The sequence below is a fragment of the Scyliorhinus torazame genome, chromosome 4 (genome assembly GCF_047496885.1).
Source record: "Scyliorhinus torazame isolate Kashiwa2021f chromosome 4, sScyTor2.1, whole genome shotgun sequence".
Lineage (NCBI taxonomy): Eukaryota > Metazoa > Chordata > Chondrichthyes > Carcharhiniformes > Scyliorhinidae > Scyliorhinus > Scyliorhinus torazame.
In genome coordinates this window covers 128,243,102-128,269,974 of record NC_092710.1, presented here as the reverse complement: position 1 = coordinate 128,269,974, position 26,873 = coordinate 128,243,102, and the positions used below count along the sequence as shown (strand labels likewise).

The following is a 26,873-nucleotide window of genomic DNA, read 5'->3' as shown; positions in this document are numbered from 1 at the left end:
TTCACTAATGAAATCTGTGAAAGTACATCATTATAGTTACACTACATCATGTATTTCCCCCCTAACTCAACTTGTCTAAATCCCTGTCAAGACCATGATGTCATTGTGACTGTCAGGATTAAGTTTATGGATGGTAAGGGCTTTATTCATGTGCATTCTGGAGGAGAGGAGCAATGATAACTGATCCACTGGCATAGAATGGAAATTTATGATTCTCTCGAGCTTTGAAAAGCCATAGTAATCCATTTGATGACATCCATCGCCAACATCAGCCCATTGTTTAAGAAGGTTTGTGGAGTGTACTTAGTCATCAATTGAGCCCAGCAACAGTATAGAAGTGGGTAGGACAAACACCTCTAAACCAGTAGCTTTGACACAATGTTGATGAAGATACCAAGTGGAATGGATGCTAGTTGACAACCTTCCCTCACTGCTGTAATGAGAAAAATAGATTTTAGTGGTATCCAAATTGGTGTTATGCCCGAGTAGCAAACGGGCAATAACTACTCAGGTAGAGAGTTAAATGGGCTGTAAATTTGCTATCGGACATTTTGTACTAATGCCCAAGATCAATTTCACCCCAAGTGAGTTACTATTTCTCCTTAAAGCTGTACAATCCCCATTAAATACAATATATTGCCATGTATTCATATTGCTGGCGCAATAGGATGACATAAACCTCTTTTGAAAATTGATCCCAAAAATGTGATTGGGGTCTCATCAGGATGATCTCCTTAGCATGCTCCCTCATTTTTTTGTAGGTTTAGAACCTGTTCTTTGCCTTCCTCGCAAGTCCAAACTTAAGTCTGTTCTTTTCTAATTACCCTGTCGGGCTCCAAGACATCTGATATATTTACCAGAGCAATCCAAAATTAAATCACCTCATGAGCCATTGAACCAAGTTGTTTTCAGGCTCAATACATTTCCCCTTTTATTTTGAACAGAAACCACAATTGATCTAAAATAAGCAGGTATGCATGTCTCCAACGGAACCCCGTTCATCAAACCTGAAATGCGTTTAACATTTCAAAGTACCGGATGTGACAATGTCAGCTATGCTTGTTGTGATGATCTATCAATAATAGAACAGGTGTTAAAGTAGCTCACCAGATGACATTGAATCACATTATTATGCAGTGCAGAAAAAGGTCATTTCCTCATGGTGGCTCTTCTGACTCTTTGATCGACCTATCGGATTAGTCTCGCTTCCCTTACGTTTTCCCATAGCCTTGTGATTTATTTTTCCTTTAGATACTTCTCCAATTCCCTTTTGAAAATTATTGAATCTGCCTCCAATGCCCTTCCAGGCAGTGCATTCCAGATCAGAACAAATTTTTGCGCCAAAAATTATTTTTTCTCAAGCCATCTTTGGTTCTTTTGCCAGTTACTGTAATAAATCTATGTACTCTGGTTATCTTCTGCCGCTGGAAACAGATTCACCTTATTTACTCGATCAAAAACCTTTGTGATCTTGAACACCGCTATCAAATCTCTCCTGAACCTTTTCTGTCCAATTAACAAAAAAACATTTTCTTTAGTCTCTCCGCATAATTGAAGTCACTCATCTTTAGTGTCATTCTATAATTGCCTTGTAATCCCTCTGAAGTCCTGACATCCTTCCGAAATGTTGGTGTTCAGAATTGACCATGAGCGAAATTCTCCGGAAACGGCGCGATGTCCGCCGACTGGCGCCCAAAACGGCGCAAATCAGACGGGCATCGCGCCACCCCAAAGGTGCGGCATGCTCCGCATCTTTGGGGGCCGAGCCCCAACCTTGAGCAGCTAGGTCGGCGCCGGACGAATTTCCGCCCCGCCAGCTGGCGGAAAAGGCCTTTGGCGAGGAAATGACATCTCCGGGCGGCGCATGCGCGGGAGCGTCAGCGGCCGCTGACAGCTTCCCACGCATGCGCAGTGGAGGGAGTCTCTTCTGCCTCCGCCATGGTGGAGACCGTGGTGGAGGCGGAAGGGAAAGAGTGCCCCCACGGCACAGGCCCGCCCGCGGATCAGTGGGCCCCGATCACGGGCCAGGCCACCATGGGGGCACTCTTTCCCTTCCGCGCCGCCTTGTCCCGCCGGTAAGGTAGGTGGTTTAATTTACGCTGGCGGGACAGGCATTTTAGCGGCGGGACTTCGGCCCATCCGGACTGGAGAATCGAGCGGGGGGGCCCGCCAACCGGCGCGGCGCGATTCCCGCCCCCGCCGAATATCCGGTGCCGGAGACCTCGGCAACCGGCGGGGGCGGGATTCACGCCAGCCCCCGGCGATTCTCCGACCCGGCGGGGGGGTCGGAGAACCTCGCCCCATATATTCCAGCTAGGGTCTAACTAAGGATTTGTAAAGGTTTAGCACAACTTCTTTATGCCTTTTTTTAAAAGAAGAAGCATCTGCATTTTTATAACGTCCTTCATGACCTCCGGACATCCCAAAGCCAGTGAAGTACTTTTGGAGTGTAGTCACCAGTTGTGATGTTGCAACACAGCAGCCAATGTATGCACCGTAAACCCCTACATCTGATGTGAAGAAGGATTTTATCATCGAGCTCAGGAATCGCTTTGGTATGTGAGCCAGTTCTGATGTAGAAGATCAAGACACAGTGTAAAAGAAGAAGGGTAACATCAAGGAAGCATACACTGAAACAGCTAAGATGCCGGTCAAGGACAAACATGGAAGAGTGATAACAACAGAGAGAGAGCAAGCTGCAAGATAGGTTCAGCACTTTAAGTTCTCAACTAGTCCGAGCCTGACGATTTAGCTAATCCACCACCTTCTGATGACATTGTTGGTATTAACAGCAGCCCACCCATTGAAGCAAAAGTGTATGCAGCCACCAAAGACATAAAAAATGGCAAAGCCCCTGGAATTGACTCTACTGGCAGAACCATTGAAAGCAAATGAGAACACGTCTGTCAGGGCACTTACTGATCTCTTTCACTAGATATGGGAAAATGAAGTCATACCAGAAGATTGAAGGTGAAGGTCTCATTGTCACACTGCCAAATAAAAGGGACCTTTGCAACGGTGACAACTGGTGAGGAATTACACTCCTTCCCATCTCCAGAAAAATCTTCTGCTGAATTCTCCACAAGCGGATTGACAACACCATTGATGACAAGCTTAGACGAGAGCAAGCAGCGTTCTATATGGGGCAGAGGATGTATAGACCAGATATTTGCTCTATGTAACATCCTAAAACAATGCCTCAGATGGAATGCACCCTCTACATCAACGACATAGTCTTCAAGAACGTGTTTGGCAGTGTTCCACGTAAGAGCTTGTGGAAGATTCTCAGAAACGACAGAATTCTGCTCACGTTTGTCAATATCATTGGGAAGTTCTACGAGTGTTTCAAATACAGTATCATCCTCGGCAAAACATTGATTGGTTTGAAGTGAAATCTGGAGTGAGGCCGGGCTGCATCCTCTGTTCCGTTCTATTTCCTGCCACCATCAACTGAGTTATTTTTTTTAATGCTTTTGTCTGATTCCTATCTGCTTCTCTTAGGCTCAGCCTCTCTTTTCTCTCCCATTTAATAAAACCCACAGAGCTCATGCTTCACTGGCAAGGAGCAAAACACTGGCGGCAGCAGCAACAACAATAACAACAGTGTATGGTCGAGACGGTGCTGCAGGTCACTCTCAATCAACTCTCACTGCTCAGTCTGAACGACAAGAATTCAATTTACAACAATGAGCCCTGGCCCCACCTCGTGCACAGGCCACTGTTTTTTGTAACTTGTACATCCACTTTTTCTCGGCCCCACTGGAGGATACCAGGGCACACTTCTCTCCAGTCTGACACACAACTGGTCATTGCTACTTTCTATCTCTTTAGACAAATTTCTTATTCTAGGGACTTAAGTTTTCATATCAAGTCTATTGTGGTACATCATCTGGCTTTTGAAATCCTGCATGCACAACATCAACCAGATTATCAAAAAAATTGAATGTGACCTGTGGAAGAATTGGACTGAATGATAAGAATACCCTCATCTCACATCATGCTTAGATTTTACTCTGCCAAAGCTAAATACTTGTGGCAGCCCCTAAATAGATTGTAAATGAAATATTTAAGGCTGAGGTAGCACCATAAATTATAATCATATGACAAAATCAGAAGCAACTCCCCAATTGTAATGAGGAGCTTTAACTGAATTATTAACTGTGCTAATTCATACTTAAAAACTGAATTACAAATAAATTCATTCTTATCATCTTGAAGTCTGGTCAACAGCAGGAGATGCTCACTTTGGGCATAATCTAACCATCTTAGTTTTTTAAATACAGGGAAGAGCCATTAAATTATTTTTTGAACGTTTCCCACTGTCATGATATGCACCCATGCACATAATGAGATACAGACAGGCAGTGACAGACACCCAGTATAGCCAATCAACACACAGGACAGAACACAACCAATCACCAGGCAGAACACTAGAAGGTGGTCTCCCACTATAAAACACACAAGGCATCAACACTCTGCCTCTTTCCACTAGTGGTAACTGTAGTGACAGTCAGGGTGTATATATCAGTTAGCACCTTCTACAAGTGGCTCAGAGCTAGTCTGGTCTAGTTAGTTATAGTAAGCACGCTTACATAAGTAGAATGTCAAACCCACAGCGAACTGTGTGCACTGCTTAACAAGTTCAATAAAGTGTATTGAACTAACATCAAAGTTTGGAGTCTACTTTCAAGTACAACTGCATCCAGTTGTAGTCCGTGTTACCCCAGGGTGATTAACACGACACCCATCTGCACAAATCCTCCTGGAGGTGGCCAATTGAGAGTCCGCCTCTGAGAGCCTCATCCAATTAAGAGCAGTAAGTGGGCTGTGCAGGCAGAAGAGCCACTGGAAGGGTCTGAAGCTTTCAGAGACATGTACCCCCACCGGGATAGGTGGGATCTTCTGTTGTTGGTGGGAACCACCAGCACACATTGAGATGAAGACACCCTCTGTGCACTTCTGAATCAAAGAATCCCTACAGTGCAGAAGGAGATCATTCAGCCCATTGAGTCTGCACTGACCCCTCGAAAGACCACCCTACCTCGGCCCAATGCCCCACGCTATTCCTGCAACTGACGCGAAGGGGCAGTTTAGCATGGCCAATCCACCTAGCCTGCACATCTTTGGACTGTGGGAGGGAACAGGAGCACCTGGGGGAAACCCACGCAGACACGGGCAGAATGTGCAACTCCATACAGACAGTCACTCAAGGCTGGAATCGAATCCAGGTCCTGGTGTTGTGAGGCAGCAGTGCTAACCACTGTACCATCATGCTGCCATCCAGAAGTCAGAATTAGAGGAGGCCTTTGTAGCCCCTTGGCTTGCATCTCCCAGAGCATCTCCCAGGTTTTGGCCTCAGTTCCAGGCCTACTCGCTGCATGTAACGTTCCAAAATGGGATTTAATTGATGATCATTAGTTACCTCTTGGAGGTGGGAATCTTTGGGTAGATGGCCTGACAATGACCATCTGAAATTGTCCCCATAACCAAAGCAATTTTCACATGGTTTATCCATCGTTTTTGTATAATGATATGTATATAGTCAAGTTAATTATTACATCTCTGCGTAATTCAAACACGAGAGGGCACCACCACTTCTCTGTATACAAATCAGACCTCAGGGAATTCTAGGTAGTTAGTGAAGGAGAAAGCATGAGAATTGCACTAGGATAAGATTAGATTAGACAAGATTTAACACGAGGTTAGATCATAGTATAGTCAGTGACTATTTAGATTACTGAATATTGCTAGACAGATTCAATATTATTTTTTATTAATTGTAGCTCAGTAGAGTGTGCAAACTTCATTTAATTAATAGTCTTACAATAAATTAGTTTTGTTTCAATCTAATGATTGGTGGATTCTTTGTCATCATCACATCGGATCATTCTGGAAGAAAAGACAAAGAACACACCATATTACCACCAAGGGTAATATAACATTTTTCACTGCATAATTTCCATATACAATTAATCATAGGTTTCAGCACAGTAGGAGACCATCCAGTCTGTCTCGTCCCCGAGTATAGTTTCAGTTAAAGTCCATCATAAATGACTATGGTGACATCAGGACAATGCAATACTAATACAATGTAATACTAATTTGAGTTTGTTCTCCTTTGATATATGGAAGCTTGCGATCAAATGAAGGGAGATACCTTTTTTTTGCCGTGAGAAGACAGTGAAAATCCCATTCCAAATTTAAAGTATTAGATCTAAAAATAAAAATAAAAGATTTATACATTAGACCCCTGAGTTATTGATGTACTTCCTACAATTCGGAAAATGTTCCCCAATTGGTAAAACAAGGTATGCTTTTTCTTTTTGTAAGTTTAAACAAATGTCCATACTCTGAAAAGTTAAATATTTGTATAGTTTCTGAATTCATTTATTTGTGATGATTCTCTTTTGAAATTGGTTAGATAGAAAGTGATAGGTAACAGGTATGTACTCAAGTAAGCTACATGCTGTACAATTCTATGAAGTTTGTTATAATATTCACTTTTCTCTGCTAATAGCCTGCATTTTTACTATTTTAGGCTGACCGGGTCAACCGTTCCTGACTTGATTGTTAGCATGAGCAATCAAATGTGGCTGCATTTACAGTCCGATGAAACCATTGGATCACTGGGATTTAAAGCTGTATATCAAGGTAGGCGCTTTTGCACTTTGGCTTTTATTTTGCAAAGAACTGTCAGTCAGAGCATGTTTTAATACTGGATCCAATCACATTAACTATCCTCTAAACAATTGTTGTTTACAAATCATTAACCCACCTTGGTGGTGTTTTCATGCATTCACTGCCAGAATCAAATTTGGTGTATCAATGATTTGGATGAAGGTACTGAATGTGTAGTAGTTACATTTTCTGATAACATCAAGGTAGGTGGGAAAATAAGTTGTCAAGTGGTGCGAAGTGAAAGATGTATGTTCAATTAGTGGCCAAAAATTTGGCAGATTGAATATAATGTGGGTAAATGTGAACTTCTCCACATAGGCAAGAGAAATAGAAATGCAGATCTGTGTATCTTTGTACATAAATCACAGAAAGTTAGTGTGCGGGCACAGCAAGTGATTAAGTAGGCAAATGGAAAGGTTGCATTCATTGCAAGAGGATCAAAATATAAAAGCGGTGATGTTTTACAGAGCCTTGCTGAGACTAAATTTGGAGTACTGTGTACAGTTTTGGGTCTCCTTATTTTTTGAAAGATATAATTGCTTTGGAAGCAGTTCAGAGAGGCTTCATTCCACTCATTCCTGGGATGAAGGGCATTTATCTTAAAAAAACAGATTGGACCTAGACCATTCCAATTTAGAAGAATGAGAGGTGATCTTATTGAAACATATAAAATAATGAAGGAACTTTGTAGGGTGGATTCCTGGAGGATGTTTCCGCTTGTGGAGGAGACTAAAAGTAGCGACATTGTTTAAGCATAAGTGCTTTTAAGACGGAGATGAGGAGGATTTTCCTTTTCTCTCAGAGGGTCATTAGAAGGTAGTGGAGGCCAGGTTTATTCAAGGCTGATTTGAATAGATTTTTGAGAGATAAGGAAGTCAAAGTTTATGAGGGGCAGACATTAAAGTGGAGCTGAGACTACAACCAGATCAGCCGTAATCTTGTTGATCGGTGGATCAGGCTCGAAGAGCAGGCCTATTCCTGCTCCAAAGTGTCATGTTCCTATGTTGGTATCAGCTAATAAGGATATAAATATGATTCACCATTTAACTTTCCAATAGATAAGAACAAAAAATGACCGACTACACAGGAGTGTTAAATACTTTGATATTGAAGAATCTGGAGGGAAAGCAAAGATCTACCTCCAGCTCAAGTGACCTTGCTCTTCAACCATGAGCATGTAAATAAAAATATTGAATGTTAGAAAACTGATGACATGAAGAGAGATTCCTACTTGAATCTGTCCTTATCCAAAGTGTGTACTTTCCAGGACAGTGATCAGGTGCATTAACCATGGTCCCCATGGCTCCTTTCCTTGCTGTAAATGTCACCACAGTTCCAGAGGACTATAGGTTACTTTCCCCTTTAAGAGCTGACTGGTGGTCATTTAACCCGAGGATCACCACACCTCAGGCAAGGGGCAAAGTTAAGAAGGTGGGGCCTTCATAAATAACCTCGGCTAGTATGGGAATTGAACCCCCACTGTTGGAGTAGTTCTGCATCACAAACCAGCTGCCCAGCCAACTGAGCTAACTGAGCCCCTAGCTCAGTTGGCTGGGCAGCTGGTTTGTGATATGGAGCAACACCAACAGCATGGGTTCAATACCGGCTGGGATTATTCACAAAGGCCCCGACTTTTCAACCTTCTCCACGCTTGAGATGTGGTGACTCTCAGGTTAAATTATCTTCAGTCAGTTCTCTCTCTCTCTCTGCGGGGAGCACCCTATGGTCCTCGGGGACTAGGGCAAATTCACTTTCATTTTTCTTGCTCCACTATCTTGAAGCCAATTCTTGTGCATCTACTGCTATTCAATCTGAAATAACCAAATTCAGCACAGATCACTAAATGTATTAATCATCTGTCTGGTGTCTGTAGCTCAACAGTCGGGATTTTGACCGAAACTGCATTTCAGATATGCAATGGCATTTTCCACTTCTTCACATGAATTTCTCAATGGCAATATAGTTGGACAAGCTCTCACAGCTACCCATTATTCTCTCTTTATTATACTATGTGGAGCTATGCATTTCCATAAAGAATTATTTTTTGTTCAGGTTAATTTCAAGGATTACGCTTTTTAAGGCTGAACCTTCAAATCAAAGTTGGGAACCTGATACAGCTATAACTTTTGGGTCCTAAACTCGAGCAGTGACAGCCCCTCATGTAATGCTATCTTGAATAGCAAATATTTTAATGGTGTTCAGTGGCGAGCTGAGTGTAGAGCGTGAGCAACAGGCAGGAACCATAATGAGGCCAACCACTAGTTTGCAGAGGAGAACAGGCAGCACCTCAGAGGGCCAGCAGCCTCGCGTGTACAAAAGTGGCTAAATGCAAGGAAAGTGCATAATTTGCCGAAGATCTCCCAGATTTCCCATCCCATTATGAAAAAACTTCTTTGTTCACTTTGGATACAACAGCAGACTACCTATGTGTGACTGTTGAGGTTCACCAATTTCAGCTCGTCTGTTAGCACACTCCTTAGAGAGCTTACTGGTCTGTTAATTCATAGAATCATAGAATCCCTACAGTTCAGAAGGAGGCCATTCATACCATGGAGTCTGCACCAGCCCTTGGAAAGAGCACCCCACTTAAGCCCAATCACCCTCCACCCTATCCCCATAATCCAGTAACCCCACCTAACCTTTTGGACACTAAGGGGCAATTTATCATGGCCAATCCACCTAACCTGCACATCTTTGGACTGTGGGTGGAAACCTGAGCACCCGGAGGAAACCCATGCAGACATAGGGAGAAAGTGCAAACTTCACAGACTTCACCCAGGATCCTGGAGCTGTGAGGCAGATGTGCTAACCACTGTGCAAAATCAGAGGTGAGTGGATTCCTTGTTCACCCCCGCAGCCCCACCCCTCCCCCACAGACCGGAATTGAACCCAGGTCCCTGGCATTGTGAGACAGCTGTACTAACCATTGTGCCACCATGTCGACTTGGATGGGAACCTCAGGTACTGGTGTTCCCAGGTATCTGCTGCTCTTGTTTTTCTAGATGGTAGTGGTCATGGGTTTGGAAAGTGTTGTCTAAGGAACTTTGGTGAGTTACTGCAGTGCACCTTGTGGATGGTACACGGTAGTGGAGGATTTGAATGTTTGTGGAAGGAAGAACATTCAAGGGGGCTGCTATGTTCTGGATGGTGTTGAGCTTCTTGAGTGTTGTTGGAGCTGCACTCAGCCAGGCAAGTGGAGAGTATTCCATTACACTCCTGACTTGTGCCTTGTAGATGATGGACAGGCTTTAAGGGGGTCAGGAAGTGAGTTACTCACAGTAGGATTCCTAGCCTTTGATCTTACCTGGTAGCCACAGTATTAATATGGATAGTCCAGTTCTGTTTCTGATCAATTGTAACCCCCAGGATGTTGATTTTGGGAGAATTCAGCGATGGTAATGCCATTAAATGTCAAAGAGCGATGGTTAGACCCTATCTTGTAGGAGATGGTCATTACCTGGCACTTGTTATGAATGTAACTTTCCACTTGTCAGCCCATGTCAGGTTAATTTAAAGAAGAAGCCAGGGAGAGGGTTTGTTTTTGTGCTGTGGGTAGGAGTGTGTGGGAAGTGAAGGAAGATGGTAGAACCGGTCAGAGGGGAGGGTACTGGGTGGCTAGTGGGGGATGGGGTGGTTGGGTGGTCAGTGGTGGGGTGTCAGGTGGTCAGTGGGAGGGGTTGGGCTGTGAGGATGGCAGTTGAGGGAGTACAGGTATAGTCGGGGCATTGTGTGCATAGTCGGGTGTGGGGAGCACAGTCAGGGTTGTGGGTTGAGTTGAGGAGTGGGGGGTGGCAGTTGGGAGGGGTGTGAATGTGTTTGGGACATTCCATGGGGTTTTGGGGGGTGGGGAAGCGCAGTTGGGTAGTAGGGCTGGAGGGTCCCGTGGGTGTTTTCGGTAGGAGCATTTGGCTGGTGGTGGGGGAATTCTGCAGGGAGTTGAGGGGATCGAGGTAGTACACAGGGGTAAAGAGGAAGTTCCCTGGCCCGTGGGGGGTGGGGTATGTGGGGAGACCTGTGTGGGGTGGTCAGGAAGGGCGAGTGCTATAGTTACCCAGAAAAGTGGTTCTAATTATTCAACTTTTTCTGGGCAGCTATTTTTGGAAGATAGTAAGAACCATTCAAAGTTTGCGATTTAAGTCACATTATTGAAAGGTTCCTCATGCAGGGCAATTGCCCAATGGAAATTTAAACTTCCGAGGCAGTCATTGTGCAACCCTTGTCTGGGAACCTCCGGATAGGGGGCGAAATTCTCCCGAAACGGCGCGATGTGCGCCGACTGGCACCCAAAACGGCGCCAATCAGACGGGCGTCGCGCCGCCCCAAAGGTGCGGAATGCTCCGCATCTTTGGGGGCCGAGCCCCAACATTGAGGGGCTAGGCCGGCACCGGATTTCCCACGCATGCGCAGTAGAGGGAGTCTCTTACGCCTCCGCCATGGTGGAGACCGTGGCGGAGGCGGAAGGGAAAGAGTGCCCCCACGGCACAGACCTGCCCGCGGATTGGTGGGCCACTGTGGGGGCACCCCCCGGGGCCAGATCGCCCCGCGCCCCCCCCAGGACCCCGGAGCCCGCCCACGCCACCTTGTCCCGCCGTTCAAAAGGTGGTTTAATCCACGCCGGCGAGACAGGCAATTTATCGGCGGGACTTCGGCCCATCCGGGCCGGAGAGTCGAGCGGGGGGGCTCTCCAACCGGCACGGTGCGATTCCCGCCCCCGCCGAATCTCCGGTGCCGGAGACTTCGGCAATCGGTGGGGGCGGGATTCACGCCAGCCCCCGGCGATTCTCCGACCCGGCGGGGGGTCGGAGAATAACGCCCAGGGTTCCTGAGCACATCATTGCACCCCACTCCCACTGCCTGTTACACTAGAGCTCAGAAGTAATGGGCCATTGTGCTTAACTAATTTGAATACGCTTTTTGATGAGGTAACAGACACGGTTGATGTGCCATACATGGACTTGCCACATAATAGCCTTGTCACCAAAGCTAAAGGTCATGGAATAAAAGGGACAGTGAGTGTCGGAATGGCTAAAATGTTGGCCGAGTGACAGGACCCTGGAAATGTGTGAACGGTTGGTTTTTGGGATGGAGGAAGGTATGCAATGATGTTCTGCAGGAGTTAGTACAAGGACCACTGCTTTTCTTGAAATATGTTGATAGCTTATAATTGGGTGTACAGGGCACAATTTCAAAATTCACCATGCTACACTGGTCACACTCAATTGAATGATTGTGTCCTATTCTGGTCAGCCTACCTTAGGCAGGTAGACAGGATATGAAGACATTGGGGCGGAAAGATTCATGAGCATAATTATGAAGTTGAGAGCCTTCAGTTACATAGATAAATGAACAAAACTGGGCTATTCCCTTCAGCTAAGAAGATTGAGAAGAGATGGAGGTATTCAAAACCATGGGGAGATAGGGAGAAACTGTTCAAAATGGAAAAAGGGTGGGGTACCAGAGGACACAGGCCAGAACCAACATGAGGAAAGCCATTTTTACACATTGAGGATCTGAATTGCAATGCCTGAGAGTGTGGCGAAGCCAGACTCAATCATGGCTTTCAAAAGGGAATTGGACAATGAACTGAAGAGAAACATTTGTCCACTACAGAGAAAATGCAGAGGATTAGACAAAGCAAAATTGCTCTTACATAGAGCTAGTATGGAAATGACAGACTGAATGGTACTCTTTTGTTCTATATCCATTCTATGATCCCATTCTGTTCAGGAATTTTGGTCTGTTTGTGTGCTTACAAATCGTTGTATGTTTTATATGGCAACATTACTGCGCACTACTCAATTTGCAGAGTAGTTTTGAAATGCTGTTATAAAATCTTGCTCAATTTACAAGATACAGTTTACGAGGAGTAGGTATGGATTACTTTACCTGGTTTAAGTTTTCAAACTTGGTGCTTTTATTGAGCGTAAAGTACACGGTATCTGAAACATGTGTGCATACGCATGAACAAATGGACTCCTTAAAGTTCCTCTCTGTTGCTCCTTAAATATTAAACATAATATTATGTTTTCAAGCATGCCTAATTTCTCTGGATGTACAAATGTTTGAATGATGTTTGCCTGTCTCAAGCTGATTGGCGTGAGTTGAATGTTGCTGGTGTGGCAGACCTGTGTTATACTGACTGCTCATTGCACATTTGGACAAGGAAATTCTAAATCCTGGTTAAATTTTAATCTTAACAGTCAGCTTTTTTGCAAAAATAAATATCTTCTTTGTGCTTCATTAGATTGTCTTCACATTGAAGATATCCTCCATTGTGTTGTATGGCACTACCACTGTGCTAAATCGCATAGATTTCAAACAGATCTAGCAATTCAAGACTGAGCATCCATGAGATGCCTTGGGTCATCAGCACCAGAAAAATTGTTGTCGGCCACAATCTGTCACCTCATGGCCTGGCATTTCCCCACTCTACCATTATCACTAAGCCAGGGGTTGAACCCTGGTTCAATGAAGGGTGCAGGAGGGGACGCCATGAGCAACACCAGGCATTCCTCAAAATGAAGTGTCAACTTAGTGAAGCGACAGCTTGCATGCCAAAGAGCACAAGCAACAAATGAAAGACAGTGCTAAGTGATCACACAACCAATGAATCAGATCATAGAATTATCATAGAATTATCATTCGATGCTTTGCAGTCCTGCCTTATCCAGCCAGGAATGGTGGTGGGAAATTAAACAACTCACTGGAGGAGGAGGCTCCACAAATATTATCATCCTCAATCATGGAGAGTTCAGCACATCAGTGCAAATGATAAGGCTGAGGCATTTGCTGCAATCTTCAGTCAGAAATGCAGAGTGGATGATCCATCTTGATACCCTATGGAGGTCTCCTACGTCACTGATGCCTAGCCAAGCTCTTCCAGGACAGTGACAATGCTGGCATCTACCCAGCAATCTGTAATATTACTCAGGTATGTTCTGTGCACAAAAAGTGGGACAAATCGAGCCCAGCTAATTGCCATTCCATCAGTCTTGATCGTCAGTGGAATAATTGAAGGTGTAATCAACAACACTATTAAGTAGCACTTGCTTTGCAATAGCCTGCTCACCGATGCTCAATTTGGGTTCTGCCAGGGTCACTCAGCTCCTGACTGCAATTCCAGCCTTTGTTCAAACATACACAAAAGAGCTGATCTCCAGAGGTGAGGTGAGAGTGATATCAAGGCTGCATTTGACTGCGTATGGCATCAATGAGCCCTAGCAAAACTGGAGTCATCGGGGATCTGGGAGGAAACGTTTCACTGGTTGGAGTCATACCTGGCACAAAGGAAGATAGTTATGGTTCTTGGAGTGCAATCATCTCAGCTGCAGGACATCACTGCAGGCGTTCCTCAGGCTAGTATCCCTAGCCAAACCATCTTCAGCTTCTTCATCAGTGACCTTCCTTCCATCATAAGGTCAGAAATGAGGTTGTTCACTGGTGATTACACAATGTTTAGCACGATACCTGACTCCTCAGACACTGAAGCAGCCTATGCCTAAATGCAAAAAGTCCTGGACAACATCAACACTTGGGCTGACAGATGGCAAATAACAGTAACGCCACACAAGTACCAAGCACTTACCATCTTCAACAATAGAGAAACTAACTATCGCCCCTTGACATTCAATGCCCTGACTATCACTGAGTCCAACACTATCAACTTTCTGGGGTTTATCATTGACCAGAAACTCAATTGGACTAGTCTTATTACTGCTGGTGCTACAAAAGCAGGTCAGACCCTAGGGATTTTGTGGTGAGTAACTCACCTCCTGATTCCCCAAAGCCTGTCCATAATCTACAAGTGCAAGTCAGGAGTGTGATGGAATATTCTCCACTTGTCTGAATCAAGAAGCTCGACACCATCCTCAACAAAGCAGCCCAGTTATTTGGCACTCCTTCCACAATTCACTCCCTCTAACACTGACTCACAGTTCCCGCAGTGTGTACCATCTAGAAGATGAACTGAAGAAATTCACCAAGGCCCCTTTGGCAGCACCTTCGAAATCTGTGACATCTAACATCTAAAAGGACAAGAGCAGCAGATACCTGTGAACACCACGATCTGGATGTTCTCCTCCAAGTCACCTACCTTCCTAATTTGGAAATATATCACCATTCCTTCACTGTCGCTTGGTCAAAATCCTGGAACTCCCTCACTCATAGCACAATGGGTGTACCTGCGCCATATGGACGCAGTGGTTCAAGAAAGAAGCTCATCATCACCTACTCAATGCCAATTAGGGGTGGGCAATGAATGCTGGCTTAGCCAGCGAAGCCTGCATCCTTTGAATGAAATAAAAGATCAAGGTATCTGCCATAAATGATTCAGTTGCACTTTCTCTGCAAAGGAGAATATGATCTTGTTTCTCTTACGTGTTTATCAGAATTACAGAATTGTTACGGCACAGAAGGAGGCCATTTGGGCCATTGTTTCTGCACTGGTTCTCTAAGTGAGCATGATGACTTAATGCCATTCTTCTGCCTTTTCCTATACCCCTGCTCATTGCTTCTATTCTAATAATTATCGAATGCCTCGATTGAACCAACCACACCACATTTCCCTGCAGTGAATTCCAGACCTGAACTCACAGTTTGAAAAATATTTTTTTCTCAACTCACATTGCTTCTTATGCAAATTATTTTAAATCTGTACCCTTTCAGGGTACTGCTCTCATCCAACAGAAGATGCTTTAGGTTGATGCCATAACAAAGAAACCTTCTTTGTACAGCCTATTAGCCTGACTCTCAATTCCTTACCAGAAAGATCAATTCAATTTGACACAGGGTGACCACTCCACTACAGTTGGACATACCAAGTATAAACTTAGTATGACAGGGAGTTGTTCTGCTCTCATTCCCCTCAAAGGAGTTCCAGGTACCTGCTACCCATTTTGTCTGACGACCAAAACATGTCCATTCGACATATAGGAAAATTGGTAGTATTATGATCCAGGCTCCAACAGTGGGATACTGGCCAGAAATCCCAATATTTAATTTTAACTTTATAAGATTGTGAGGAAAGGATACTTTGCTCCAGGAGTGGTTGCACAAAGAAATAGGGATATGGTATATTAAAACAAACGTCATTACTGATACTGTATTAAAATCGTTACCATGCACCAGAAAATAGCTTACAATCATCCCTTAAACAATACTACTCACTACAGTGAATAAAATATACTTAATTGCTATCTTTATTCCCACTTCAACAACAGCTCAGTTGTCAATCCACCTTAAACACCAATGGCACAGAGGAATATTTGTTGTCCAGAGATATTCTTTGATAAAGAGATCTTTTGATACTTTTACAGAAAAGATCTGACTCCTGTCAGAAATTCTGGCTGTATATCTTCAAAAGATGTTTCAACTGCCTTGTTTCAGCTCCCCCTTGTCCTCAGACAAGTCTGCAGTGCTTGAAATACTCTTTGTCTCTTTTAACTATCCTACAATGAGAGCAGAACTGTTTTACTGTGCACACAGCTTCAGCCAGATCAGAACTGAACTGAAAATGCTTTCTCCTAGCAATGACATCATCTAACCAAGCTGAAACTAATTAACTCCTCAGGGAATCCCCTTAATCAAAACAAAATTGCATTAGCCCAAGCTTTCAACAATGGTTAATTGCACCTCCTAACTCCCAAAAACATTGTTGTCTTTCGGCCTAAGAATCTCTTAAAATATGACTTAGTAAAACACACTCTAACCCAGGCTTTTAACCCTACTTCACCAAATACTGATAGTACAATATCTCTGAAATTCCTACATTCATCACAGTGGTGTCTACGGTTTTTAAACTGACAGGTCTGGCAATGAAAATTTGCAACTGTGCCAACACCAGCAATCTGCTAACTGAACTAGGCTGGTCTGCAGTATTCTGAAGTGCTGTTGATTCACTATACAACTTGGTTGATCGGTAGAGACTTGATAAGTATGATGGTGGCAAACATCAGGGTTTTACCAGTTCATATTCTAGCAATATTACTGCGTAGTATTGTACAACTCTCAGGACTGACTCCACTCTGCCACATATATGCTCTCTGAGCTTCAACAAGTGTGATGTACATTTTTGGAAAAGTGTGTGCATTCCCATTATCAGGAGAACAAGAATTCGACAAGTGTGAGTCTCTCAAGTTTGTTTTTTTAGACTGTTACATAGAACATAGAACATACAGTGCAGAAAGAGGCCATTTGACCCATTGAGTCTGCATCAACCCACTTAAGCCCTCACTTTCTCCCTACCCCCGTAACCCAATAACCCCTCCTAACTTTTTTGGATACACAGGGCAATTTAGCATGGACAATCCACCTAACCTGCATGTCTTTGGACTGTGGGAGGAAGCCGGAGCACCCAGAGGAAACCCACGCAGACAAGGGGAGAATGTGCAGACTCCACACAGACAGTGACCCAGCGGGGAATCGAACCTGGGACCTTAGCGCTGTGAAGCCACAGTGCTAGCCACTTGTGCTACCGTGCTGCCCTTAAACGTGGTGACTTTAAGATGACTGTGTTTTATGCTTAAAAAGTAGTGAATGTTATAAGTCATTGATTCAGCATGAAAGAACGTTTTGAAAAAGAGTTCAGCTTTGATCAAAGTGAGGCCCCATCATTGCAATAGGCCCCAAAAAATATAATGCTCACAACTAGTCCCAACTGGCACATTTTATCTTTGCAATAAGTGTGCATGAATTTATACAACTGCTCCTACCACCATATTAAACCACATTTGTCTGATTCACATTGAGGGAAACATTATTATTTCCAGCCTCCAGCCAATATGTAATAAAACTGGCAGAAATTTATCTGAGGTCACGGACTTTCATTAACAGCACTTGAATGTTAGATGCCCGAAGACACGGCCACAAATCACTGATATAATGGTGAAAATAAATTTCAGACGAGGAAGAGATATGCAAGTGACTCTGAACCTCACATGAAGAAGTTTAGACTGAAGATGATTAGTTCTGATATCATTGATATTACTTAATGAAGTGTAAATGAAATCAATTCATAGCTTGCAGTGAAATAATGCAACTAAACAGTTCATTATGTCCCACATTCATTTGACTCTTTGATTAAAGTTATAGAGCGCAGGAAATGGGAATGCCTGAGATACAATTAATTAAGTTTTGGTTCAGTGCCAATTTTTTTTTCGATTGTCTGTACTACAATTAACCAGTTGTTCCTAAGGTGTAACAGAAAAGTTTGATAATTAATGATAAAATCCTTTGATGCCAGACTGTACGGCAGCACGGTAGCATTGTGGATAGCGCAATTGCTTCACAGCTCCAGGGTCCCAGGTTCGATTCCCAGCTGGGTCACTGTCTGTGCGGAGTCTGCACATTCTCCCCGTGTGTGCGTGGGTTTCCTCCGGGTGCTCCGGTTTCCTCCCACAGTCCAAAGATGTGCAGGTTAGGTGGATTGGCCATGCTAAATTGCCCTTAGTGTCCAAAAATTGCCCTTAGTGTTGGTTGAGTTGGGTTACTGGGTTATGGGGATAGGGTGGTGTGGGCTTGGGTAGGGTGCTCTTTCCAAGAGCCGGTGCAGACTCGATGGGCTGAATGGCCTCCTTCTGCACTGTAAATTCTATGATTCTATGATTCTATGTACATTCTCCCACTGACTGTGTGCTTCACTCTCAATCTTTATCACCATGGTCAATGTGCACCTTAGATTATTCTTTCCTCTCCTACCCTTAAAGCTGCTTCCATGCCTTTGGCAGCTCCTTGTCATCTGTGTTCTCATTTCAAGAGTAATATTGCACAGGTTCAGTCATCCAAACATTCCAATAGTCAAAAAAAAGGAACAGCCGCTATCTTCACTGATGCTGAGTATGATCAGGCAAATTAACTGCATAGTGTGCCTTGGAACTGCCTACGTTGAGGTGAAGACATGTGGAGATCCGGAAAGGAAAAGGAAATTCAACAGCTGAAAAGATGAAGGCAGGAAAAGGGGACTTTTGAATTGGAGACAAAGGGACAAACAAATAAATCTCAGATGTACTGAATGGGTGAGCTAAGGAATAGAAAGGGATGGGGAGAACACTTGTTAAAATGGTGAAGGTAAGGCAAATGTTTCAAAGTCAAAGCAAGGATTGGTCTCCCAAACATGAAGGAATAAAATAACCTAGGACACACCGCAATGGGTAGAAGGAGGAATCTGAAATAATATAGATTTTAGATGCTTTCTTATTCCTAATTCTGGACCTGCCATTTAATGGGTTGCCAGTTTTGGGAAATAGAGCAGCTTCCAAGGTGGTAGTGGTGAGCTACGTTCTTGAACCAGTGCAGTCCATGTGGTGTATGTGCACCCACAATGCTGTTCAGGAGGAATTTTGACTCCGTGACAGTGAAGGAACGGTGATGTATTTTGAAGTCAGGATGGTCAGTGGCTTGGCGGGGAACTTTCTGGGGGAATTTCCTGATGGTGGTGTTCTCATATGTCTGCCCATATCCGAACAGATGGTAGTGGTTGTGGGTTTGGATTAAGCTGCCTAGGGAGGTTTGGTGAGTTCCTGCAATTGGTACGCGAGGCTGCCACTGTTCATCGGTGGTGGAGGGATTGACTGTTTGTGGAAGGGGTAGCAATCAAGCGGGCTGCTTTGTCCTGGATCATGTCGCTCTTCTTGAGTTTTGTTGGAGCTGCACTCACCCAGGCAAGTGGAGGGCATTCCATTGCACTTGTAAGGATCCTCCTGTTAATCCCTGTCTGTCCCTTGTGTTTTCCTTTTAATTTCAGTTATTCTGCTACTTCAGTTTTTCTAGCCAGACAATTAATGGGCCCTTAATGCCTTTAAAATGACTGCACCTTTAATTTTAAAAGGAAACTCCAGCAGGATGTGCTATTTGGTCTGACATCAGTGATGATGGCCAATGAGCTGTTTTAAATTTGACGGGCTTTAACTGATGCTCAATGCCGATTGGTGCTCACCATTTTGGAATGTTATGCAGGGCTAGGAAGGTTTCATCTTGCTTTCAGTTTAATTTTGTTCAGATGTTGGAGGGTCAAATCTCTGATTTCTCTCTCTCTCTCATCTGATGGATATTTTCTAAAGATCCAAATTAAAGACTTTTCTCTCGGCACAGCCAAATTGAAAGTCCACACCAGAAGCCGCTGAAGGCAGGGTCAGTTGTTTGTAAACTGTTATTAAAATCTTGTGTGAGGAACTCTGTTCCTATTTCAGAATGACTGTGGTCATTCTGGTGGAGTTAGAAACAAATAAGAATGACACAGACTTGAGGCTATTCTTTTGGAGTGGAGGCCCAGGTGAATAAAAGTTAAAGTGACTTCCCCAGGGTGAATTCTACAGCCTGGGAGTTCTGACTGAATGTGATGCCAGAAGATCCTTGTTAGCAATCCAACTGGTCGTTTCAATCACTCCGCGTCCTAGCCAGTCAGCCGCTGCAGCAACTTCAACATTGGATGCAAGGACACTCCTCTTTCCTTTTCCTGTTATTTTTATCCCTCTCCCTCCATTTGTCTGTGTCTGTCTTATGTGCGTTTGGATAGAGGGTGGGGACAGTAAAAGGGGAAGTAGTAGATTAGCTGGCCATTATTCTATTATAATTATTACATGACTTATCTCTATTTTTGTTATAAATAAGCAGCTGCTGTGTTTCACTCACAAATCAGGTGCCTATAAGTTATTGGAGCAGTCAAAGATCTCAGAAACTTAAAAAGAATTATTGGTTAATTCACTTGTGTGGGGCTGGAATTGACCGTGTACTAGCCCAGGGTGTCGTAACACACTCCTGACTTGTGCATTGTAGGTGGACAGGTTTTGGGGAGTCAAGACGTGAGTTACTTGCCGCAGGATTCCTAGCCTCTAACCTGCTCTTGTAGCCACAGTATTAAATGACGTGCAGTTCTGTTTCTGGTCAATGGTACCCCTCCAGGATGGCTGTTGTATGGCATGGATGTTACTTGACACTTGGCAGCCCAAGCCTGAATAGTGGCCACATCTTACTGCATCTGAACCATGGATTGCTTCAGCATCTGAGGAGTCACAAATGATGTTGAACATTGAACAATCATCAGCGAACATCCTCCTTCAGATCTTATGATGGAAGGAAGATCATTCAGGAAAAAGTTGAAGATTGTTGGGCCCAGGAAACTGTCCTGAGTAATGCCTGTAGTGATGTCCTGAACTGAGATGATTGACTCCCTTTGTTCAAAATATTGCTCCAACCAGTGGAGAGTTTTCCCCCACTGAGTCCCATTGACTCCAGTTTTGCTAGGACTCCTTGATACCGTACTCAGTCAAATGCTGCCTGGATGTCAAAGGCATTCACCCTCACCTCACCCCCGGGTTCAGCTCTTTTGTTCATGTTTTAACATGGGGCAGCACGGTAGCATTGTGGATAGCACAATTGCTTCACAGCTCCAGGGTCCCAGGTTCGATTCCGGCTTGGGTCACTGTCTGTGCGGAGTCTGCACAACCTCCCCGTGTGTGCGTGGGTTTCCTCCGGATTCTCCGGTTTCCTCCCACAGTCCAAAGATATGCAGTTTAGGTGGAATGGCCATGATAAATTGCCCTTAGTGTCCAAAATTGCCCTTAGTGTTGGGTGGGGTTACTGGGTTATGGGGATAGGGTGGAGGTGTTGACCTTGGGTAGGGTGCTCTTTCCAAGAGCCGGTGCAGACTCGATGGGCCGAATGGCCTCCTTCTGTGCTGTAAATTCTATTAAATATATGAAATATTCAAAGTATAATACCTGAATTCCCGAGTGAATCAATTGTAAGGTAGTTGGATACAAAAGCAGTCTGCTTTTTTACATCCAACCGCTCGACAACCGGAGAAGTACTGAAGGGGTTACCAATACCTTTCTGCTACAATATTTCTGATTTTCAGAAAGAAAGCTGGAACAGTTGTACCCTTCTAATCCAAATTACACTATTTTTAGCAGTGATGAGTGCTGCCTTTATGATTAACTTCTTCACTTGGATATTTCCTCATTATTCACTATGATTTAATTGTTAAAATTATTTTCTTATCCATGCTGTGAGCCTGAAATCTGGTCATTATGGGCACAATTCACCCACAAAATGAGTCATTGGGCAGGATTCGCGGGGTGATTTATGCCAGCTGTAATGGCATGATCGAGATCATTATTTATCCACACTTAGTGCAAAAAATGAGCCCCCACATAAAACTCGGCGTGCCCGAGTCTGCATGCATCTGATTCACCTGACTTGCTGCTCTCAGATAACAAGGTAGAGCATAATTTAAATGGCGCCTCAGCACTCACTCCCAGTCAAGCCAGGTGGATAGCAGTGCAGACTAGCTGCTCGATTTGGGATGCTGACCTGGCCAGGCGTTGGATGCCATGGAGAAGAGGCGGGGCACCCTGTACCCCTGAGGCAGGAGGGGAACCAGCACCATGGTGACAAATGCCACCTGAGGCAATGGCAGCTGAGTAAGTGCCGGTAGCATGACCAGGAAGACCACTGCCCGATGTACAAGGAAGATGAAAGGCCTCCTGTAAGCTGCAAGGGTAAGTTACCACCTCCTCCTCCTGCCATCATTCCTGACTGCCATCCTTCAATTCACAACCCTCCCTCACCTCCGCCAACCCACTGGCTGGTACCTCACACATTCCCAACATTCAACCTCCAAAATGGTTCCTCAGAATCCCCGGCACTCAACACCACAATCCCTTAATGACAAGGTGTGGTGCTCACGTATGCCATTTGTTTATAGACTCCCTAACCCATCAAGCGTGCAGCTCATAATGTCCTCTAGTTGTCCCCAAAAAGAGGAGACAGCCCATAATAGGAAGAAAAGGGAAAAAAAAGGCAGAATCCTAGAGATCCGTGTCCTCATCATCTATGAGGAACGGGTCCTGGAGATCGTGGGGTTGCTCAAGAGGAGAGCAGAGACTGACAGTGAGGTTGGCCTGCACCAGAGAGGTGAGGATCCACTGCCCCTTCATCCCGATGACCAGCTTCAAGTAAGTTGTTGATGTCCCAGACAATGATCCTTCCCTTTCACTGTACCCATGTACATTGTCTTGTAGAATCACTATCTGATGAGGCGGGCCATCTGGACTCGCTGCTCTTGACACCCAAGAGACCATCCCGGAGGAGAGTTCTGAGGAGAATGCCAACAATGCGTCACAGCTATCACCCTCACCTTCCACCATCACAGAGACACACACCTCGGTAGGCAACATTAGCAGACAGGCTTCTGGGTCACTATCTGGTGAGCACCACACAGCTGCTGATGCACATCACCTGGAGGCAGAAGCAACCAAGGAAGACAGCAGTCAGAGGTCTGCTGGATCCCAGGACTCAGCTGGGCCCCAGACAGGTGCTAAGCCTCAGGGCAAGTTCTCCCTAAGATGCTGCAGATGATAAGCCAGAGCCTTGAGATTCAGGAGCAAATGTCAGTGACATTCCTGTGACTGTGAGGCAGACTGGAGTTGTTCCAAAGCCTTTAGGCACAGGAAATGGTGCCAGCATTGGGTCGCACCCAGGTCAGCGCAGTTGAGTTGATGACCGTAGTGGAAAACCTGGAACACGATGTCTGAGTCATGAATGGTGGGGTCCAAGGCATGGCTTAGCCTCTGACGACCATGGCTGAGGGCCTCGACATCATGTCCCAGTCAATGAGGAACATGTCCCAGACACAGGTGGACAGTGTCGAGGCATTCCAGAGCTTGGCTCAGTCACAGAGCATCATTGCTGAGGGCATCCACACGATAGAGCAGTCAATATGGGGCCTCCAGGACTGGCAGTGCCAGATATCTTGGAGGCACCAGAAGCTCACTCCAGTTTCCCTCCCCCCCAATCTCATGGAGTCACCCATGGCCCTATGGGCACCCTCAGGGTGGACGAAACTCTGGAGCTCATCCACCCAGGAGACTCAGGCAGTCTCCAGTCCTTCTGAAACCCCCTCCTGATACCTCAAGGGCATCGGGCAGAATAGGGTGGCACCGGATCCGGCTCCAGGCTCACCAGAGGGTGACTGCCAAACCCATCAAAGGCCACAGGGCATGAAACGCAGCATGGTGCGTCTACCTCTGATGGGCATCCTGGGTACTCTCCTCGACAAAGCACTGGACCGTGGAGGATCAAGACATTTTAGGAGCACTCAGTGGGCACTAGTGAAGTCAGTATTTGTAGCAGGGGGGAATTGGATACTTGTCACTTTAAAATGTTCACTGGTAAACACCTGAAGCATATAAAGCCACTGTCATTTTAATCTTCACAACAGACCTGTCCACAACACCACCGTCGTTAACCCTGCTTCCTGGTCCAAAATCAAAAACCCTCATCATGAGGATGGGTGTGAGTGTGTTGTCAGCAGATAGACAGGAGTCAGACTTAATCTGAGACCGCATGTTCCTCCTCCTTCTCCTCGTCCAGCATGTCCCCCACTGCTGTGCCAAGTTGTGGAGGGCACAGCAAACCACCACAAAGCAGGAAACCCACGGGGGCTGTACTGCAAAGCAACACCAGAGCCTTCCAGGCATTGTCATTGCATATTTAACATCCTGACATTGCTCAACGACAGCACGGGGGGCAATGTCGACGTCATTGTATCGGGTCCCCCTCCTCGGTCTCAGGCCACTACACTAGCCTCTACACCACCATGACCTCAGCAGTTATCCCTGTTCCACATGAACCAACCCATCATCTTGAGTGGTCCTCGAAGATGCCAATGATCTCTGAGTGCACTAGGATGCAGTGGTCATGTACGCTCCTAGGATAGCATACACACATGTGCATGATCCTGAGGCGGTGGTACCCAGGGTCTGCACATTCAGGGAGTGGAACCCCTTCCTGTTAATATAGGACACTTCCCGATACCTTGGTGCTCGCACGGTGACATGCATGCCATCAGCGTCCCTGTGGATCTGGGGCATCCTGGTGATGGTGGCGAATCTTGCAGTCCGGGCTTGGTGGGCGTGGTCCAGGTCAAAGGTGATATAGTTGGGTGCCCTGGCATACAGATCATCCGTAACCTCCCAGATACACCTAGTGCTGATGACAGTGAAATAACACACTGATCCCAGCTCAAGCCCTGGAGTGATCCAATAGCGTAGGCCTGCGAAGACCTTTTGGCCACCAGTAGTGGATATCCTCCTCCTCCACAGGATGCCACGGCCGCGATGACAGAGCACAGGTGTTGCACTGTCTCCCCAGTGAGATGCAGTCTTCTGCAGTATATGCTGTCCGTCAGCTCGTTGTACAACCATCAACTCCTGTGCACCCTAGCACATCATTAGCCCTTCCCGCTGGCCCCCTCCACAGCCTGATGGGCGGCTGGGTCTTGACTGTGTGTTCATCCCCCTGCTCCAGCCTGCGTTTGCCTTGATGCCTTCAATGGTATCTGCCCATTGGCTGCAACAAGCATAACAACTGCAATCTCTGTGGGATCAACGTCAGCATTCATCTTTGTATCTGGAAGGATTTGAAGGAGGAGAGAGACCTCCTTCAGTGAAGTTTTCCATCCCAGGACCCCCAAACTTCCCCCACTCTTAACATGACTGCCTCGCTTTCTCTCAGAATGCCATCCAGCGAGCCAGTTGTGCTGGCAAACCTAGCTCTGCACATTCACTTCCAGCCGGATAAGGAGCTCCTTTGCCAGCAATATTAGGGAGTTTGTGCTCAGCTGTCATCCGACCATCCAGATAGCCCTTTGGCCATTAGAGGGTACTCTGTGGAGATCTCTAGCTTTCCTACAGTGCAGAAAGAGGCCATTTGGCCCGTCGGGTTTGAACCGAGCCTCTGAAAGAGCACCCTACCGAGGTCCACTCACGGGCCCTATCCCCATAACCCCACCTAACCTGCACATATTTGGAGACGAAGGGGCAATTTAGCATGGCCAATCCACCTAACCGACACATCGTTGGACTGTGGGAGGAAACCAGAGAACCCGGAGGAATTTCACGCGGACATGGGGAGAAAGTACAAACTCCACACAGGCAGTCACCGAAGGCCAGAATTGAACCTGGGTCCCTGGCACTGTGAGGCAGCAATGCGAACCACTGTGTCACCATGCCTACTTTTTACTGTTTGATTTTTGGCAGCTGCCTCTATGGTTCTGGCACATCTAGTGTACAGGCACACTGCTCAGGCATCAAAGATTGCAGGACATCCAGTCCACAAATCATCTTCTTTGACAGGCCACATGATAATTCGAGGAGGTTGGGTGGCATGTGGCACAGTGGTTAGCACTGGGACTACGGCGCTGAGGACCCGGGCTCGAATCCCGGCCCTGGGTCACTGTCCGTGTGGAGTTTGCTCATTCTCCCCGTGTCTGTGTGGGTTTCACCCCCACAACAAAGATGTGCAGGTTGGATGGATTGGCCACGCTAAATTGCCCCTTAATTGGAAAAAAAAATTGGGTACTCTTAAAAAAAAATTTTAAATTTAAAAAAGATGATAATTCGAGGAGGTACTTGAGAGTTCAGGGACCGTGAAGTACTATTAGAGCGAAGAAGGCTTCCCTCCTTTGATATAGCCTTCAGCTGTCAAGCTAGAGGCTGGTCACAATCAATGGGATGGGACACAGTCCGCAGACTCCACGTCAGGTTCCCGCACGGCTGGGACCACAAGAACCCCACGCCATTGTGAGCTCGGCCCATCGGGGGCAGAGCATTAGCGGAGTGTCTTAGCTGATGACCTGGAGCTGTTCCAACGGCTTGCGGTGGGCGCCACGATGTCGCCGATTTGGAGTGGGTGGAGCATGTGCAACCTGCGTAAAACAGGTGGCGCCCCCGATTCGGTCGTAGAAATGGTTTCCCCACCCGATCGCCGATTGCTGTCAGGAAACAGAGAATCTCGCACAGGTCTTTGAGGCCAAAGCTGTGCTGCCCATGCACATGCTTTAAGGACTCTGGGTAAAAATGGCTATCCATGAACATGTGTCCACTTTGTCAATTAAAAAGTATCACGTACTGAAAATATACCAATTCTACCTCTTTATTCTTGTAATTCCTTCGTCTTTGAACTCCCAACCTGACTCATTTAACCACGGTCTTCTCCACAATCTTGCGAGCACGGCAATCTTTCTTTATTTCCGACTTTATGGCATCTCCTGATTCAATGTAAAAGAGTTTCAAAGACCCAACTTCCATTTATCACAAACACTTCTTGAAGGCCAGTGATTGGTTAACTAAGTGTACCAAACGCGTGGGAGTTCTTGGAGAAAGCAATTTTATCTGAAAGGAAATCATAATTAAGCCCCA

The 26,873-nt window shown here is 45.6% G+C and overlaps 1 protein-coding gene across 1 annotated transcript in view; it reads left to right on the top strand.

Annotated features, from left to right (window-relative positions):
* The window catches only part of LOC140410474 (CUB and sushi domain-containing protein 1-like), a 3,392,839-nt gene that overhangs the window by 2,491,379 nt on the left and 874,587 nt on the right, over positions 1 to 26,873 (top strand). The window contains exon 12 of the mRNA XM_072498599.1: positions 6,539 to 6,651. Within this exon, the coding sequence (XP_072354700.1) occupies positions 6,539 to 6,651 (113 nt within the window). The remainder of the gene's footprint in view (positions 1 to 6,538; positions 6,652 to 26,873) is intronic.